Source organism: Tamandua tetradactyla, chromosome 16 (genome assembly GCF_023851605.1).
Source record: "Tamandua tetradactyla isolate mTamTet1 chromosome 16, mTamTet1.pri, whole genome shotgun sequence".
Classification (NCBI taxonomy): Eukaryota; Metazoa; Chordata; class Mammalia; order Pilosa; family Myrmecophagidae; genus Tamandua; species Tamandua tetradactyla.
This window is the reverse complement of record NC_135342.1, coordinates 79,345,995-79,364,735: the sequence shown is the minus strand read 5'-3', so window position 1 is coordinate 79,364,735 and position 18,741 is coordinate 79,345,995. Positions and strand designations below refer to the sequence as shown.

At 36.0% G+C, this 18,741-nt stretch overlaps 1 protein-coding gene across 1 annotated transcript in view; it reads right to left on the bottom strand.

The window, feature by feature from the left end:
• USP10 (ubiquitin specific peptidase 10) overlaps positions 1–18,741 on the bottom strand; it is a 113,718-nt gene that overhangs the window by 69,329 nt on the left and 25,648 nt on the right. Inside the window, exon 2 of the mRNA XM_077133207.1 lies at positions 2,784–2,852. Within this exon, the coding sequence (XP_076989322.1) occupies positions 2,784–2,852 (69 nt within the window). The remainder of the gene's footprint in view (positions 1–2,783; positions 2,853–18,741) is intronic.

Genomic DNA, 18,741 nt, shown 5'->3' with positions numbered 1-18,741 from the left:
CAAGAGAGATCAAATGGAGTCAAGAGGCTGTTCTGGAGGTTACTCTTACACAAGCATCAGTTAGATAGTACTAATTGCCATGGTGTGCTAAATCTCAATCAACATCACCCCTGTTGACTCTTAAGAACACCTAGGGCTAGAACAGAGACTCTATAAAGCTTTCATGCTCTAGGTTTGCCTTCCTGGAACATATAATTCCCAGAGGGTTCCTAGGTCAGATAAATCCTGAAACTCAGAGGGACCAACCTCTCCAAGACTATCAGTTAATTTTATCCCCCGTTCTTTAGTGTAGACACACTCCTCCTCAACATGAAAAAGTCAGAACAAGCAATTCCCAAAGATCCCTGTAGTTTGGGAGAAGAATTAAAGGAGAAGTATGAGATATACAGAGAAAATGGGATTTAACAAACGAGTATGGCTGCTGAGTCACTACATTAATATTCTTTCTAGCCTCTTGTATTTTGGGACAGCTAGAAGGAAAACTATGAGATGACAGCCCATGACAAATTCTGAGATCTGTTCTGTAACTACTTGTTGAAATGTGCTTTGAAAATTATTGCTTTTTTTCTTTCTTTGCTTTGTATATATATTATATTTCACAATAAAAAAACAGTCTGATCTAACTTTTACCATTCTATGTCCTTCATATCTATGCCCACGTATTACACATTAGTTATCAGATCATACATTAGCTTATTTCCCAACATTTCTGCAAGGTAAGGAGGCGTCAACATTTTTCAAATTAAAAAGCGATAGGCACACACACAAACAAAGGCATGGTGAGATTAAGGACACTGCCCAAGAGCCTGTTTAAGTGGCTTAAAATTACAACTGTTAACATGAGTAGACACAACATAATAGAGAGGAGACTGGATTCAATGTATTCATTTTCCACAATGAAATCTGATAGAAGCTTATTTTCTTTGATTTTTTTTATTTCCCCAAAAGTGAAACAGAAGAAAACAAGTACATATCTTTACTACATCTGTATAACATAAATGTTTTCAGTAGGTTGGTTCTCCTCTAGTCCTAAATTCACAACTCTTAAAAAACGTTAGAACTCAACGAGCCAAGGTGAACAGGTGTGAAGAGCTCCCCAAAGTCACATGTTCAGTGGCTCAGGTAGACCTCAATTCTGGCCTACTGACTCCTATTCTAAGGAGTTGACTTCCCTGCCCCATTTTACCAAATAAAAGAACCCATAATGGTAACCCATACCAAACCAGGAAGTCTGTTCTGTAGTTGCTTATTGGAGTGTACTTTAAAAATTATTGGTTTTTTCTTTTTTTTGTATATATATTTCACAATAAAAAAATTTTTTTAATTCCACTTGCAGGGAAAAAAAAAATGGATGATGGGATAACAGCAAGCTAAATAGATTAACAACAAAGGACCAAATGGGGAATCACAGCAAATGTCAAAAGAATGGCCCGCCTATAGAAGACCAAATGCTCACCTTCCTCCAGCTTTCCAGATATTACAGAACTTCACATGAGAAAATTAGCAGGAGGGATTCTGAATTTACTAAGATTGTTTCTTTCTCTTCAGAAAATGGGGGCTTTGAGATTACGTGCAATTAAAAAAAAATTTTAATTCCAAAAAAGAACCTTACACATCTGTATTATACATGCTTATGTTAATAAAGGAAAAAAGGGGGGAGGGGGCTTTTGCTTCTTTTCCTTCAGGGTGCAAAGTTGGCTGGTAGACACATGATAGGAAAGCTCCATACTAGCTGGAAAAAAACACAAAAATCCCGTGCCAGGAAGAGATACCTATAATATACAAAAGATCACTAATCCTATAGATCAATAAGAAAAAGTAAAACCCTTGATAGAAAAAGAGACAAAAACCATGGGTCAGGTAATTCACAAAAGAATCTATATCACCACCAGACATATGAAAATAATGAAATAGTTTTCAATTGTTTGTAATCTGGGAAATGTAAATTAAAACACTACAAATCCATGGGTTACATATCAAATATTAAGTATGCCAATGCCAAGATCCAGCAAAGATTTTTTTTAAAGAGAGCTAGAGAGATAAAACCATGTTAGAGAGAAAATGAGCAGCAGCATCTAGTAAAGCTAAAGATGTCCATCTCTGCAGAACATGGCCACTTCACTCCCAGGTACCATATCCTGGAGAAGCCCAACAAAGGGGGAGGAGACATGAAAAAATATTTCTGAAACTAAAAACCTAACTAATGGTCCTCAACAGGAAAACACAAAAATTGTGGTTTGTTTAACTAATGGTATTCAACAATTAAAATCAAAGAACAAGTGCAAAATATATCAGTGTAGACAAATCTAAAGAGCATAACATTAGTTCAAAGTAAATGACAAAATGATAACTATCATATGATACTATTATGTGACATTTTAAACCATGTAAAAACAATACAATGTATTGTTTATTGATACACATGCTATATTAGTGAAAGATTATAAGTAAAACCATAGTTAAGAAACAACACTTACCAACTTCAAATGAGACATTATTTCTAGGGAAGAAGGGGAATTCAAATGAAATGAGGGAGGGGTACTATGGAGGATTCAACTGTACTTACAATGTTTCTTTTTTTATTTAAAAGTCTAAAGCAAACATAGGAAGATGTTAATATTAGTCAAATCTGGAAAATGAGTTCACAGGCATTTATCCTATTAGTCTCTGCCTATTTCTGTATCTTGAAATTCTTTATTAAAAAACATAAATTAAAAAAATTAAAATAAACTATCATTAATTACATCAATATAGGTACTTACTAAAACAAAATTTTGTCTTACCTCAACTGAAGAGCGAGGAGTCACAAAGAACTGATTGAACTCATCAGGGCTAAAATCTCCAAAAATATACTGTAAAAATAAGAAAGTATCAATCACATAAAATATACAAATTACAGATACACAAAAACGCTACATATTATAACAATCCTATGAAATAATTGTGCCAAATCTCCATGGCCCTTTCTGAATGAAACAAATCAGGGGTCTGCAAATTGAGATTTCCAAGTGTAGCATTTTCCAACTATGAAAGAGAAAACACTACTTAACCTTTTCTACAAATTTCCAAAGAACACGCTGAAATTGGTAAAGCTTATTTAAACAAGTCAATTTTGTTCACCGAATTCAAAAAGTAGAGTTCTACTTGCAGAATTTTTTTGGTACACAAAAATTTCCAGTTGTGCCATTTACTTTTCTACTGCCTCATGTCACTACTTCCATTTCTATTTTCTCTGCAACACATACTAAAGAAAAGCAGAACACATGGTTCAAATGGGAAAACAAGGAAACTAAAAAAAGGAAAATGTTACTGATGTGAAAATGATCATTAAATAAACAATTATTTAAAAATGTATTGAACATGATGCACAGATACACATATTATTAAATAAACATAAACTAATTTGTATACTGGGTATTGACTTCTTGGGAAAACAAATGGTTAAATCGCATGTAAGTAAGTGTAGTAAGTGCCTACCAGTTCATATTCTCCCTGGAGCTTCAAGAAATAAGTAATTGACAAGAATTGATTTGTCTAAATTTCTACAACAGAGATTTATCCAGTAATTATTCATCCATTCAATCAATAACTTCAAGAACCTACTGAACACCAAGCACTTTGGCACTAGGGATAAAAATGAGAAGCAGAGCTATAATTCCTCTGCTACAAAGAGGCTTACCTGCTAGTAACTTACAAGGAAATTTACCGGCATGTGAGTAAAAAATAATCAGTAACTAAACATTATATAAATGGATAACCCCATTATTTCTGTAGAGGTGAATAAATGGCAACTAATTTTCACAACGAGTTGGTAAGAATGCACAGGTGAAAACACTTCTGGTTGGCTGTTTGACAGTATCAATCAAAACAGTAAATAAACATTAAAAACAAAAACAACTTCATGTAGCATTTACATACACTTGCAAAAGTCCACAACAAAACTGTGTATTGATAGGCAGCATTAGTGAAAATAAGCAGATTCCTAAAATGGTCTTCTGAAATACTCTCAAGTGAGCTGAGACCCTGTTATATCTCCCACAATGGAGAAAGGCTTATATTAATTCACTCAGGTACAATACCAAGTAATAGAAAGAAAAGGCATCTTTAGGTGAAAAGAAAGCAGAAGAAAGGCAGAGGTGAAAAATTTCACTGCTGATCGTTGTTCGTTTAGAATTCCACTACAGAGAGACCTGTATAAATCTAGATAAACCACAAAAATTACTCAAGACAAAATGAAAAGACCAACAATAGACTAGGAAAACACACAGTATCAGTCCCTTTGTCTGACTTATTTTACTCAGCATGATATCTTCAGAGTTCATTCATGTAGTAATAGCAAGTATCACAACTTCACTCATTTTCAGGACTGAATAATATTCCTGAGAGTGTGTGGTGTGTGTGTGTATGTACCACATTTTGTTTATTCATTCATCCGCTGATGGTTACTGTAAATAATGCTGCTATGAATATTGGTGTACAAATATCCATCCAAGTCCGTGCTTTCAGTTCTTCCACATACCTCAAAGTGGGCCATTTAAACTTTTTGAGGAATGACCAAACTGTTTTCCATGGTGGCTGCATCATTTTACACTCCTACCAACAACGTACCAAGTTTAATCCAATCAAGTTAACTTCTTGCTAAAGCAAAAAAATTCAACCTTTTCTTTGGCGGAATCAAACAGAATCAAGAGTCTCCAAAAGTAACATTTACAATGTCCTAGATACAATTCAAAAATCACTCAAAATTCAAAGAACCAGTCTCAAGAGAAAGGACAATCGACAAAGACAAATACCAAGATGACCCAGTTGCTAGAACTAGTTTGTAAGAGAGTTAAAGCAGCTAATATAACTCTGCTCAGTTAAGGAAAATGAAAATATGCTTGCAATGAATGAAAAGTCAGAAAATTGAAATTGAGAAATAGAAACTAAAAGAAAAGAACCAAACATTTAACAGCAACTAAAATGAAATATCTAAGAATAAATTTAATCAAGGATGTAAAGGACACATATGCATAAAACTATAAATCAGTAACGAAAGACATTAAAGCAGACCTAAGTAAATAGAAAGATATTCCATGCTCATGAACCAGAAGACTTAATGTAGTTAAGTTGTCAATACTACCCAAAGTAATCTACAGATTTCATAGAATACCAATCAAAATTCCAACAGACTTCTTCAGAGAAATGGAAAAGATGATCATCAAAATCACATGGAAGCCAAAACCATCCTGAAAAAGAACAAAGTTGGAAGACACACATGTCCTTATTTTAAAACTTATAACAAAGCCACAGTCATCAAAACAATATGGCATGTAGAGCTGTGTTCCAGTAGCCATGTTTCTTGATGATGATTGAACAATGATATAGCTTTCACAATGAGACTCTGTGAATGTGAAAACCTTGTGTCTGATGCTCCTTTTATCTACTTTATCAACAGAAGAATAGAACCTATGGAATAAAAATAAATAATAAGGGGAACAAATGTTAAAATAAATTTAGTTTGAAATGCTAGTGGTAAATGAAAGCGAGGGGTAAGGGGTATGGTATGTATAATCTTTTTTTTCTCTGTTATCGTTTTATTTCTTTTTCTGTTGTCTTTATTTTTCTAAATCGATGCAAATGTTCTAAGAAATGATGAATATGCAACTATGTGATGATGTTAAGAATTACTGATTGTATATGTAGAATGGAATGATATCTTAATGTTTTGTTAACTTTTTTTAATTAATAAAAAATTTCATCATGATAAAGTAAAATAAAATAAAATAAAATAACAATATGGCACTGGCACTAGGACAGACATTCAGACCAAAGAGAACACAGAAATAAAACCACACATCTATGGCCATTTGACTTTTAACAAGTATGCCAAGTTCACTCAATGGAAAAATAAGTCTCCTCAACTAATGGTGCTGAAGAAACTGGATATCCACATACAAAAGAGAGTAGACTCCTACCTCACACTATAAACAAAAATTAACTTAAAATGGATCAATGACTTAAATATCAGCTAAACTAATAAAACTCTTAGAAGAAAACATAGGGAAATATCTTCAGGACCTTGTATTAGCCAACAGATTCTTTACATGAAAAGCACATGCCACAAAAGAAAAAATAAAGTGAACCTTGTCAGCACTTATAACTTTGGAGCATCAAAGGATATTATCTAGAAAGTGAAAAGACAACCAAAAGAATGGGAGAAAATAACTGGAAACCATATATATCTAATAAGAGTATAATATCCAGACTATATGAAAAACTTCTAAAACTCAACAACAAAAAAGAAAACAGCCCAATTAAAAATGGTCCAAGGATAGGCTAAGCTACTTAAAATTAGGCCTAAGAGTTACCCTCAAGAGAATCTTTTTTGTTGCTCAGATGTGGCCTCTCTCTCAGTCAACATGACAAGCAAACTCACTGCCCTCCCCCTCTCTATGTGGGACATAACTCCCTGGGGTGTGGACCTTTCTGGCAACGTGGGACAGAAATCCTGGAATGAGCTGGAACTCAGCATCAAGGGATTGAGAAAACTTCCCCTACCAAAAGGGGGAAGAGCAAAACGAGACAAAATCAGTGTCAATGGCTGAGAGATTCCAAACAGAGTCGAGAGGTTATCCTGGAGATTATTCTTACGCATTAAATAGATATCACCTGTTTAATTAAGGTGCCATGGAGAGGCTAGAGGGAACTGCCTGAAAATGTAGAGCTGTGCTCAAGTAGCCATGTTTCTTGAAAATGATTGTATAATGATATAGCTTTTGCAATTTGACTGTGTGATTGTGAAAACCTTGTGTCTGATGCTCCTTTTATCTTCCATATCGACAGATGAGTAAAACATATGGATTAAAAATAAGTAATAGGGGTAACAAATGTTAAAATAAATTTAGTAGACTGAAATGCAAGTGATCAATGAAAGGGAGGGGTATAAGGGGTATGGTATGTATGAATTTTTTTCTGTTTTTTTATTTCTTTTTCTTAATTGATGCAAATGTTCTAAGATATGATCATGATGATGAATATACAACTATGTGATATTACGAGTTATTGATTATATAATAAGAATGGAATGATCATGATAAGAATATGTTTGTATGTGGTTATGTATCACAAATTAAAAAAAAAATTTTAAAATGGTCCAAGGACTTGAACAGACTTCTCCAAAGAAGAGATTCAAACGGCCAAAAAACACAAGAAAAGATGCTCAAAATCATTAGACATTTAAGAAAATACAATCAAATCCTCAATAAGATAACACCTCACACCCACTAGAATGACTATTTTAAAAAATACTCATTTTTTAATAATAAAAAAATAATAAGTGCTGGCAAGAATGTGTAGAAATATGAAACTTAGTACACTGTTGGTAGGGATATAAAACGGTGCAGCCACTGTGGGACAGTTTGATCATTCTCAAACAGTTAAACATCAAATTAACAAATGACCCACCTCTAGGTATAAAACCGAAAGAACTGAAAGCAGAGACTCAGATGGTTATTTGTGCACCAATACCCATAGCAGCATTTTAATAACAATAGCCAAATGCCCAACAGCAGATGAAAGGATAAAAAAATCTGGTGAACGTACACACACACACTCACACACACAAACACACACACACAGGGATATTATTCAGCCCTGAAAAGGAATGAAATTCTGACACATGCTATTATATAGATAAAACCTGAAGACATCATGCTGAATGAATAAGTCAGACACAAAGGGACAGATACTGTATGATTCCACTTATATGAAATAGCTGCTAGAATATGCAAATACATAAAGACAGAAAGTAGACTAAATTTTTATGGGGGGTGTTACTGTATAATGGGTATAAGGTTTCTGTTTGGAGTGATGGGAAACTTCTGGTTAACAGATGGTGGTATGTGAATGTGTGATCATGAAAACCTTGTGTCTGATGCTCCTTTTATCTATGGTATGGACAGATGAGTAAAACATATGGATTAAAAATAAATAAATAATAGGGGGAACAAATGTTAAAATTAAAATATACATACATATAACATTGGATAAAAAAAAAATAGATGGTGGTAAGGTTAGCCCAACATTGTGAATGTGATTAAATCCTACTGAATCATATTTTGAACAGTGGTTGAAATAGGAAAGTTCATGTTGTGCATGTTCCCACAATTAAGAAAAAAGAGAAAAAAGAGACTAAAGAGACAATAACAGCTAAATGCAATACACGATCCTGGAGCGGATTAATAGTCAAAGAGAAAATGTCCCAAAGGACATTACTGAGATATGAAAAAAATGGAATATAGACTGAAAGCTTTCTACCAATGTTAAATTTCTTGAACTGTACCACAAATGGTTACATAAGTGAATATCCTCATAGGAAATGTAGGCAGTAGTATTAAATGTTCAAGGAATACGATGTATACAACCTTCTTTCAAATATTTAGAAAATAGGTAAACAGAGAGATGGATGAACAGATGGATGAATGAATAGATGGACAGACAGAATGATACTGCAAATGTCACAAAATGTTACAAGTTGGTGGCTCTGGGTATCTGGAAGGTGGATATGTTGGAATTCTCTGTATGGGTTTTATGTTCCTTTCCTAAATGTTCCGTTAAGCTCGAAAACATTTCAAAATAAAAGTTAAAAAAAGAACCAAGTGGGAATCCTAGAACCAAATAATATAATATTTGAATTTAAAAATATAAAAAGAACTTTCCAGATGGGCTTAACAGGTAAATGATGTTGAGAGAAGAAAAAGTCAGTGAGTACAATAGAAATTATCCAATCAGAAGAGAAAAGTTTGGGGGAAAAAATGAAAAATGAACAAAATCTGTCGGACCTGTGAGACGATAATAAAAAGTCTAATAAAAAATGTAACAGGGGGGTACAAGGGTAGTCCAGTGGTAGAATTCTCACCTGCCACGCAGGAAACCCGGGTTCGATTCCCAGTCCATTCACTTCCCAAAAACAAACAAACAAGCAAAGAAAAGACAAAACAAAAATTCAACAAATGCTGCTGCAATAACAGGATACTCAAATGGAAAAAGAATGAAACGTGATCCCCACCATACAGCATATAAAAACATATATATATATAGAATGGAATGATTTCTAAATGTTGTTAGTTAATTTTTTTAATTAATAAAAAAAACATATATATATAACTGAAAAGTAAAGCAAATGGGCAGGAAGAAAAAAGTATGAATATATATAACAACTAAAAATTACCCAAATTATGTGAACAATGTAAATTTATAGATTTAATAAACTCAGTGAAACCCAAAGCAGAGATTTGATATATACATATATAAATACATAAAACAAATACATGGCTAGACACATCATAGTAAAACTGCTAAAAACCAAAGGTATAAAGAAAATCTTGAAAGCAGCCAGAAAAAAAACAGCACATTACATAAAAGGGATTAACAAACGGAGATGAAAGCTGACTTTCCCAACAGAAAATTATGGCGGTCAAAAGACATCCTCAAAGTGCCAAATGAAAGAAAATTGTTGACCTAGAATTCTATATCTTTCAAGAATGAAAGCAAAATAAAGACACTTTCAGAGGAAAGAACATTAGGAGAATTTGTCGTCAGCAGCCCTGTACTATGAATAATACTCAAAAGAAGACATTCAGGCTGAGGGACAATGCAACAGTCTCGACTGATCTTAAGAAAGACTGCAGCATATAGGAAATGGTAAATGTCTAGGTAAATTTAAGACTATTTATCCTTCCCTTAATTTCTTTAAATATGTAGGACTATTTAAAGCAAAAATTACAACACTGTCTAATGTATATGTATAAAGAAGGGCTGGAAGGGGAGTATGAGTGACCCATGCCACTGGAAGCTTTCCCTGTTTTACATTAAGTGACACAATCTTAACTCTAAACTGCCTGTGAAAATATAAGAATGTACACTGTAATAACCTAGAGCAACCATTGCAAAAAATAATGCAAAGTATATATAAAAATCCAAAGATAAATTAAAATGGAATACAACAAAATACTCAAATAATCCAAAGCTGAAGCAAGACCTGATTCATTAGACCTGATTCATTAAACCACTGTCTCACACAAAATGCCAAAAAGAATATTATATGCACACTTGCCTAATTCCAATTAAACTCCTGAACACTAGTAATGCAGTAAAGAATTAACTTTTCCCAAAGAAAAGTCTGGCTCTTGCCCTTGGTTACTGCAGGTGGTCTCTAGGCCCTTGGTAGATCACATCTAACAGGAGTGCCTTTGTTTGCTTGGGGGCTTTGGCTACCAGTCTAATTAGTCTAAATATGAGCTATGATGGGGGATGTGCCAGTTTGAAACTGTGATGTACCGCAGAAAAGCCAGGTTCTTCAATACTCATTCAAAATTGCTAGGTAGGATCTTTTTTCTTTTGGCATAGACAGGCTCCAGCAATCAAACCCAGATCTCTGGCATGGAAGGCAAGAATTCCGCCACTGAGCCATGACTGTACCGCCCTAGGATCTTTTTTATTTCCATGAAGATGTGACCCACCCAATTGTGGATGGTAACTTTTACTTAGATAGTTTCCATGGAGATGTGTCTCCACCCATTTAAGGTGGGGTGGCTTATTGGAGCCCTTTAAGAGGGAAACATTTGGAAAAAGCTTCAATGCCAACAGAGCCCACAAAGCCAGAGATCTCTGGAGATGCATAAAGAAAATTGCCCCCAGGGAAACCTTATAAAATGAGGAGAAAAAATAATGAGGAGGGGAGGCGGGGCCAAGATGGCGGCATAGTAAGGTACGTGCGTCTTAGTTCCTCCTCCAAGGCAACTACTGGGTGAGCTGAGACAGTGCAGAGCAGCTCCCGGGGCCACGACAGGTAATGGACACACAGCGTACCCCAGTCTGGACTGGCTAGTCTGACTACGAGACTCGGCTGCAGTGAGATCCCCGAGTGGCGCGCGATTTCCCGAGCAGCGGCAGCTGTGGCGGCCGGAGCACCTTCCTCCCTCCTTCCCGGGCTGGCTGAGAGTCTCGGAGAGGCAACTTTCCCAAGCCGAGGCGGCTGGCGCCCCTCTTTTGCGGGTGGCTTCCTGGTCCGGCTACGAGTCTCGGATCAGAGGGCTACCCAAGCCACGGTGACCCTCCCCCGCGGGGGTCTTCCTGGTCCGGTGGGGAATTCCACAGGCCGCGGCGGCCGGTGACCGACACCCCTCCCCCGCGGGCGACTTTCTGGTCCGGTGGCGAATTCCCCGGGCCCGCAGCGGCCGGCGACCAGCCATAGGGTCCCCTCAAGCCACAGCGGCTGACGCCCCTACAACGCGCGGCCCCACGAACCAACGGAGAGAATTGGATCGGAAATCCTCAGGCTGCGGAGATCGGTGACCGGGGGGATCCCTTCCAAACACGTGAGACAAACGTGTGCCACAAGCGCCACCTACTGGGCAGGATAAGAAAAACAGAACCCAGAGATTTCACAGAAAAATCTTTCAACCTTGTTGGGTCCGATACCCAGAGAAATCTGACTAAATGCCCAGACGCCAGCAGCAGAAGATAACGGTCCACGCTCAGAAGATTGAGAATATGGTCCAGTCAAAGGAACAAACCAATAGTTCAAATGAGATACAAGAGCTGAGACAACTAATGCTGAATATACGAACAGAAATGGAAAACCTCTTCAAAAATGAAATCGATAAATTGAGGGAGGACATGAAGAAGACATGGGCTGAACATAAAGAAGAAATAGAAAAACTGAAAAAACAAATCACAGAACTTATGAAAGTGAAGGATAAAGTAGAAAAGATGGAAAAAACAATGAATACCTACAATGATAGATTTAAAGAGACAGAAGATAGAATTAGTGATTTGGAGGATGGAACATCTGAATTCCAAAAAGAAACAGAAACTATAGGGAAAAGAATGGAAAAATTTGAACAGGGTATCAGGGAACTCAAGGACAATATGAACCGCACGATTATACGTGTTGTGGGTGTCCCAGAAGGAGAAGAGAAGGGAAAAGGAGGAGAAAAACTAATGGAAGAAATTATCACTGAAAATTTCCCAACTCTTATGAAAGACCTAAAATTACAGATCCAAGAAGTGCAGCGCACCCCAAAGAGATTAGACACAAATAGGCGTTCTCCAAGACACTTACTAGTTAGAATGTCAGAGGTCAAAGAGAAAGAGAGGATCTTGAAAGCAGCAAGAGAAAAACAATCCATCACATACAAGGGAAACCCAATAAGACTATGTGTAGATTTCTCAGCAGAAACCATGGAAGCTAGAAGACAGTGGGATGATATATTTAAATTACTAAAAGAGAAAAACTGCCAACCAAGACTCCTATATCCAGCAAAATTATCCTTCAAAAATGAGGGAGAAATTAAAACATTCTCAGACAAAAAGTCACTGAGAGAATTTGTGACCAAGAGACCAGCTCTGCAAGAAATACTAAACGGAGCACTAGAGTCAGATACAAAAAGACAGAAGAGAGAGACATGGAGAAGAGTGTAGAAAGAAGGAAAATCAGATATGATGTATATAATACAAAAGGCAAAATGTTAGAGGAAAATATTATCCAAACAGTAATAACACTAAATGTTAATGGACTGAATTCCCCAATCAAAAGACATAGATTGGCAGAATGGATTAAAAAACAGGACCCTTCTATATGCTGTCTACAGGAAACACATCTTAGACCCAAAGATAAACATAGGTTGAAAGTGAAAGGTTGGGAAAAGATATTTCATGCAAATAACAACCAGAAAAGAGCAGGAGTGGCTATACTAATATCCAACAAATTAGACTTCAAATGTAAAACAGTTAAAAGAGACAAAGAAGGACACTATATACTAATAAAAGGAACAATTAAACAAGAAGACATAACAATCATAAATATTTACGCACCGAACCAGAATGCCCCAAAATACGTGAGGAATACACTGCAAACACTGAAAAGGGAAATAGACTCATATACCATAATAGTTGGAGACTACAATTCACCACTCTCATCAATGGACAGAACATCTAGACAGAGGATCAATAAAGAAATAGAGAATCTGAATATTACTATAAATGAGCTAGACTTAACAGACATTTATAGGACATTACATCTCACAACAGCAGGATACACCTTTTTCTCAAGTGCTCATGGATCATTCTCAAAGATAGACCATATGCTGGGTCACAAAGCAAGTCTTAACAAATTTAAAAAGATTGAAATCATACACAACACTTTCTCGGATCATAAAGGAATGAAGTTGGAAATCAATAATAGGCGGAGTGCCAGAAAATTCACAAATACGTGGAGGCTCAAAAACACACTCCTAAACAACGAGTGGGTCAAAGAAGAAATTGCTAGAGAAATTAGCAAATACCTCGAAGAGAATGAAAATGAAAACACAACATATCAAAACTTATGGGACGCAGCAAAAGCAGTGCTAAGAGGGAAATTTATTGCCCTAAATGCCTATATCAGAAAAGAAGAAAAGGCAAAAATGCAGGAATTAACTGTCCACTTGGAAGAACTGGAGAAAGAACAGCAAACTAAACCCAAAGCAAGCAAAAGGAAAGAAATAACAAAGATTAGAGCAGAAATAAATGAAATTGAAAACATGAAAATAGAGAAAATCAATAAGGCCAGAAGTTGGTTCTATGAGAAAATCAATAAGATTGAAGGGCTCTTAGCAAGATTGACAAAAAGAAGAAGAGAGAGGATGCAAATAAATAAGATCAGAAATGGAAGAGGAGACATAACTACTGACCTCACAGAAATAAAGGAGGTAATAACAGGATACTATGAACAACTTTACGCTAATAAATACAACAATTTAGAGGAAATGGACGGGTTCCTGGAAAGACATGAACAACCAACTTTGACTCAAGAAGACATAGATGACCTCAACAAACCAATCACAAGTAAAGAAATTGAATTAGTCATTCAAAAGCTTCCTAAAAAGAAAAGTCCAGGACCAGACGACTTCACATCTGAATTCTATCAAACATTCCAGAAAGAATTAGCACCAACTCTCCTCAAACTCTTCAAAAAAATCGAAGTGGAGGGAAAACTACCTAATTCATTCTATGAAGCCAACATCACCCTCATACCAAAACCAGGCAAAGATATTACAAAAAAAGAAAACTACAGACCAATCTCTCTAATGAATATAGATGCAAAAATCCTCAACAAAATTCTAGCAAATCGAATCCAACAACACATTAAAAGAATTATACATCATGACCAAGTAGGATTCATCCCAGGTATGCAAGGATGATTCAACATAAGAAAATCAATTAATGTAATACACCATATCAACAAATCAAAGCAGAAAAATCACATGATCATCTCAATTGATGCAGAGAAGGCATTTGACAAGATTCAACATCCTTTCCTGTTGAAAACACTTCAAAGGATAGGAATACAAGGGAACTTCCTTAAAATGATAGAGGGAATATATGAAAAACCCACAGCTAATATCATCCTCAATGGGGAAAAATTGAAAACTTTCCCCCTAAGATCAGGAACAAGACAAGGATGTCCACTATCACCACTATTATTCAACATTGTGTTGGAGGTTCTAGCCAGAGCAATTAGACAAGAAAAAGAAATACAAGGCATGAAAATTGGAAAGGAAGAAGTAAAACTATCACTGTTTGCAGACGATATGATACTATACGTCGAAAACCCGGAAAAATCCACAACAAAACTACTAGAGCTAATAAATGAGTACAGCAAAGTAGCAGGTTACAAGATCAACATTCAAAAATCTGTAGCATTTCTATACACTAGCAATGAACAAGCGGAGGGGGAAATCAAGAAACAAATCCCATTTACAATTGCAACTAAAAGAATAAAATACCTAGGAATAAATTTAACTAAAGAGACAAAAAACCTATATAAAGAAAACTACAAAAAACTGCTAAAAGAAATCACAGAAGACCTAAATAGATGGAAGGGCATACCGTGTTCATGGATTGGAAGACTAAATATAGTTAAGATGTCAATCCTACCTAAATTGATTTACAGATTCAATGCAATACCAATCAAAATCCCAACAACTTATTTTTCAGAAATAGAAAAACCAATAAGCAAATTTATCTGGAAGGGCAGGTGCCCCGAATTGCTAAAAACATCTTGAGGAAAAAAAACGAAGCTGGAGGTCTTGCACTGCCTGACTTTAAGGCATATTATGAAGCCACAGTGGTCAAAACAGCATGGTATTGGCATAAAGACAGATATATCAACCAATGGAATCGAATAGAGTGCTCAGATATAGACCCTCTCATCTATGGACATTTGATCTTTGATAAGGCAGTCAAGCCAACTCACCTGGGACAGAACAGTCTCTTCAATAAATGGTGCCTAGAGAACTGGATATCCATATGCAAAAGAATGAAAGAAGACCCATATCTCACACCCTACACAAAAGTTAACTCAAAATGTATCAAAGATCTAAACATTAGGTCTAAGACCATAAAACAGTTAGAGGAAAATGTAGGGAGATATCTTATGAATCTTACAATTGGAGGCAGTTTTATGGACCTTAAACCTAAAGCAAGAGCACTGAAGAAAGAAATAAATAAATGGGAGCTCCTCAAAATTAAACACTTTTGTGCATCAAAGAACTTCATCAAGAAAGTAGAAAGACAGCCTACACAATGGGAGACAATATTTGGAAACGACATATCAGATAAAGGTCTAGTATCCAGAATTTATAAAGAGATTGTTCAACTCAACAACAAAAAGACAGCCAACCCAATTACAAAATGGGAAAAAGACTTGAACAGACACCTCTCAGAAGAGGAAATACAAATGGCCAAAAGACACATGAAGAGATGCTCAATGTCCCTGGCCATTAGAGAAATGCAAATCAAAACCACAATGAGATATCATCTCACACCCACCAGAATGGCCATTATCAACAAAACAGAAAATGACAAGTGCTGGAGAGGATGCAGTGAAAGAGGCACACTTATCCACTGTTGGTGGGAATGTCAAATGGTGCAACCACTGTGGAAGGCAGTTTGGCAGTTCCTCAAAAAGCTGAATATAGAATTGCCATATGACCCAGCAATACCATTGCTGGGAATCTACTCAAAGTGCTTAAGGGCAAAAACTCAAACGGACATTTGCACACCAATGTTTATAGCAGCGTTAGTTACAATTGCAAAGAGATGGAAACAGCCAAAATCTCCATCAACAGAAGAGTGGCTAAACAAACTGTGGTATATACATACGATGGAATATTATGCAGCTTTAAGACAGGATAAAATTATGAAGCATGTAATAACATGGATGGACCTAGAGAACATTATGCTGAGTGAGTCTAGCCAAAAACTAAAAGACAAATACTGTATGGTCCCAATGATGTGAATCGATATTCGAGAATAAACTTGGAATATGTCACTGGTAACAGAGTTCAGCAGGAGTTAGAAACAGGGTAAGATAATGGGTAATTGGAGCTGATGGGATACAGACTGTGCAACAGGACTAGATACAAAAACTCAAAAATGGACAGCACAATAATACCTAATTGTAAAGTAATCATGTTAAAACACTGAATGAAGCTGCATCCGAGCTATAGGTTTTTGTTTTGTTTTGTTTTGTTTTGTTCTATTATTACTTTTATTTTTTTTCTCTATATTAACATTCTATATCTTTTTCGGTTGTGTTGCTAGTTCTTCTAAACCGATGCAAATGTACTAAGAAACGATGATCATGCATCTATGTGATGATGTTAAGAATTACTGATTGCATATGTAGAATGGTATGATTTCTAAATGTTGGGTTAATTTCTTTTTTTCCGTTAATTAAAAAAAAAAAAAAAGAGAAGGGGTATTTGGAGCTGAAGGGATACAGACTGTGCAACAGGACTCGATATAAAAATTCAGAAATGGACAGCACAATACTACCTAATTGTAATGCAATTATGTTAAAACATTGAATGAAGGTGCATGTGAGGTATAGGTTTTTTTTTTCTCTCTATTATCGTTTTATTTCTTATTCTGTTGTCTTTTTATTTCTTTTTCTAAATCGATGCAAATGTACTAAGAAATGACGAATATGCAACTATGTGACGATATTAAGAATTACTGATTGTACATGTAGAATGGAATGATTTCTAAATGTTTTGTTAATTTTTTTTAATTAATAAAAAAAAAAAAATGAGGAGGGAAAGCCAGCAGATATCAATTACCATGTGCTTTCCCAGCTGACAGAGGTGTCCAGCAGCCAGAAGTCCCAGCAGATGCCAGCCACATGCCTTCCCAGTTGACAGAGGTGTTTCAGATGGTATCAGCCTTTCTTGAGTGAAGGTAACCTTCTGGTGCCTTAATTTTCTCAGCCTTAGAACTATAACTTGCAAGATATGAAATTCTGTTTTTAAAAGCCATTCCATTTCTGGAATATTGCATTCAGCAGCTTTAGCAAACTAAAACAGTTTTTGACACCAGGAGTGAGGCGCTGCTTTGGTTTACAAATACCAAACATGTTGAAATGGCTTTTTAAATGGATATGGTGAAAGATTCTGAAGAGTTGTGAGGAGCTTGATAGAAAAGGCCTAGAATGCTTTTAAGAGACTGTTGGTAGAAACGTGGACTCTAAAGATATTTCTGATAAGCCCTTAGACAGAAATGATACACATGCTATTGCAAACTGGAAGTAAGGTGATCCTTGTTTTAAAGTGGCACATTTTAAGAAACATGAACTTGGATATTTAGCAGAAGAGATTTACAAATAGGAAAGTGCAGCCTGGTTTCTCCTAGCAGCTTATGGATAAGCTGAGAACTGAACTCTTGGGTACAAAGAAGCTAAAAACTGATGGTCTCGAAAATTCTAGGCTTCCAGAAAGGGTGACTCCAAAGAATAGTGCCCCACGTGAGGATTTAACCAAACATGGAACCAATCAGCCATTTCAGAAAAAGCTAGGATTTGAGAAAGAGTTATCCAGGAAGGATTTATGGAAAGTCTTATTGTCTGATGGTTATGATCCATGCCTACTACACAGAAAACCAACAAGTGTGTTGTGGGATCTGTATAAACAGAACCACTACCAGTCTGGACTAAAAGGAACAGAAAATGGACAAACTGAAGGAAAAATAACTTCAAAGGCAGAACCATGGAAAGCTAAAATCTGAAGCTAAGAAACTTTGGGCCAGGAGATTAGACCCACCCATGCACTTAGAAGGCAGAAGCCAGGCCTTCCACAGGGTGGAACACTTGCCCTGGGAATTGGGAAAAGGACAAAGGAAAGTTCCATAATCGATGCCTTCCCTGGACTACACCCCATGTACTTCTCTTAACTGATTTTCCCTGTAATAAACCATAACCATAAGTATAATGGCTTTCAGTGAGTTCTGTGGGCCCTTCTAGCAGATTACCAAACCTATGGGTGGTTTTAGAAACCCCCCAAATATGCAGTCAGTGCCACAAATGAGGGAGGTCTAGTACAGACTGCATTCACTCTACTTGTTTAGTTGGTCTAAACGTTCACATTCTTGAATAAAGAGAAAGCTTTATGTTGGGATTAAAGGAAAGAATGATCTCTTTTCAACATTAAAATGCTATAAAGCAATGTTTAAAAAGCTCTGAGAAAAAAATATTCTGGTTCTTAGAAATCTAAAGTAGCTTGTTCCCATTTGTGCTGGTTTTAAAGGGTGTATGTACCCTAGGAAAAACCATGTTTCAATCCTAATTCCATTTTGTAAAGGCAGATGTTTCTTCTAATCCCTATTCAGCATTGTATGTTTGAAACTGTAACCAGATCATTTCCCTGGAGATATGATTTAATC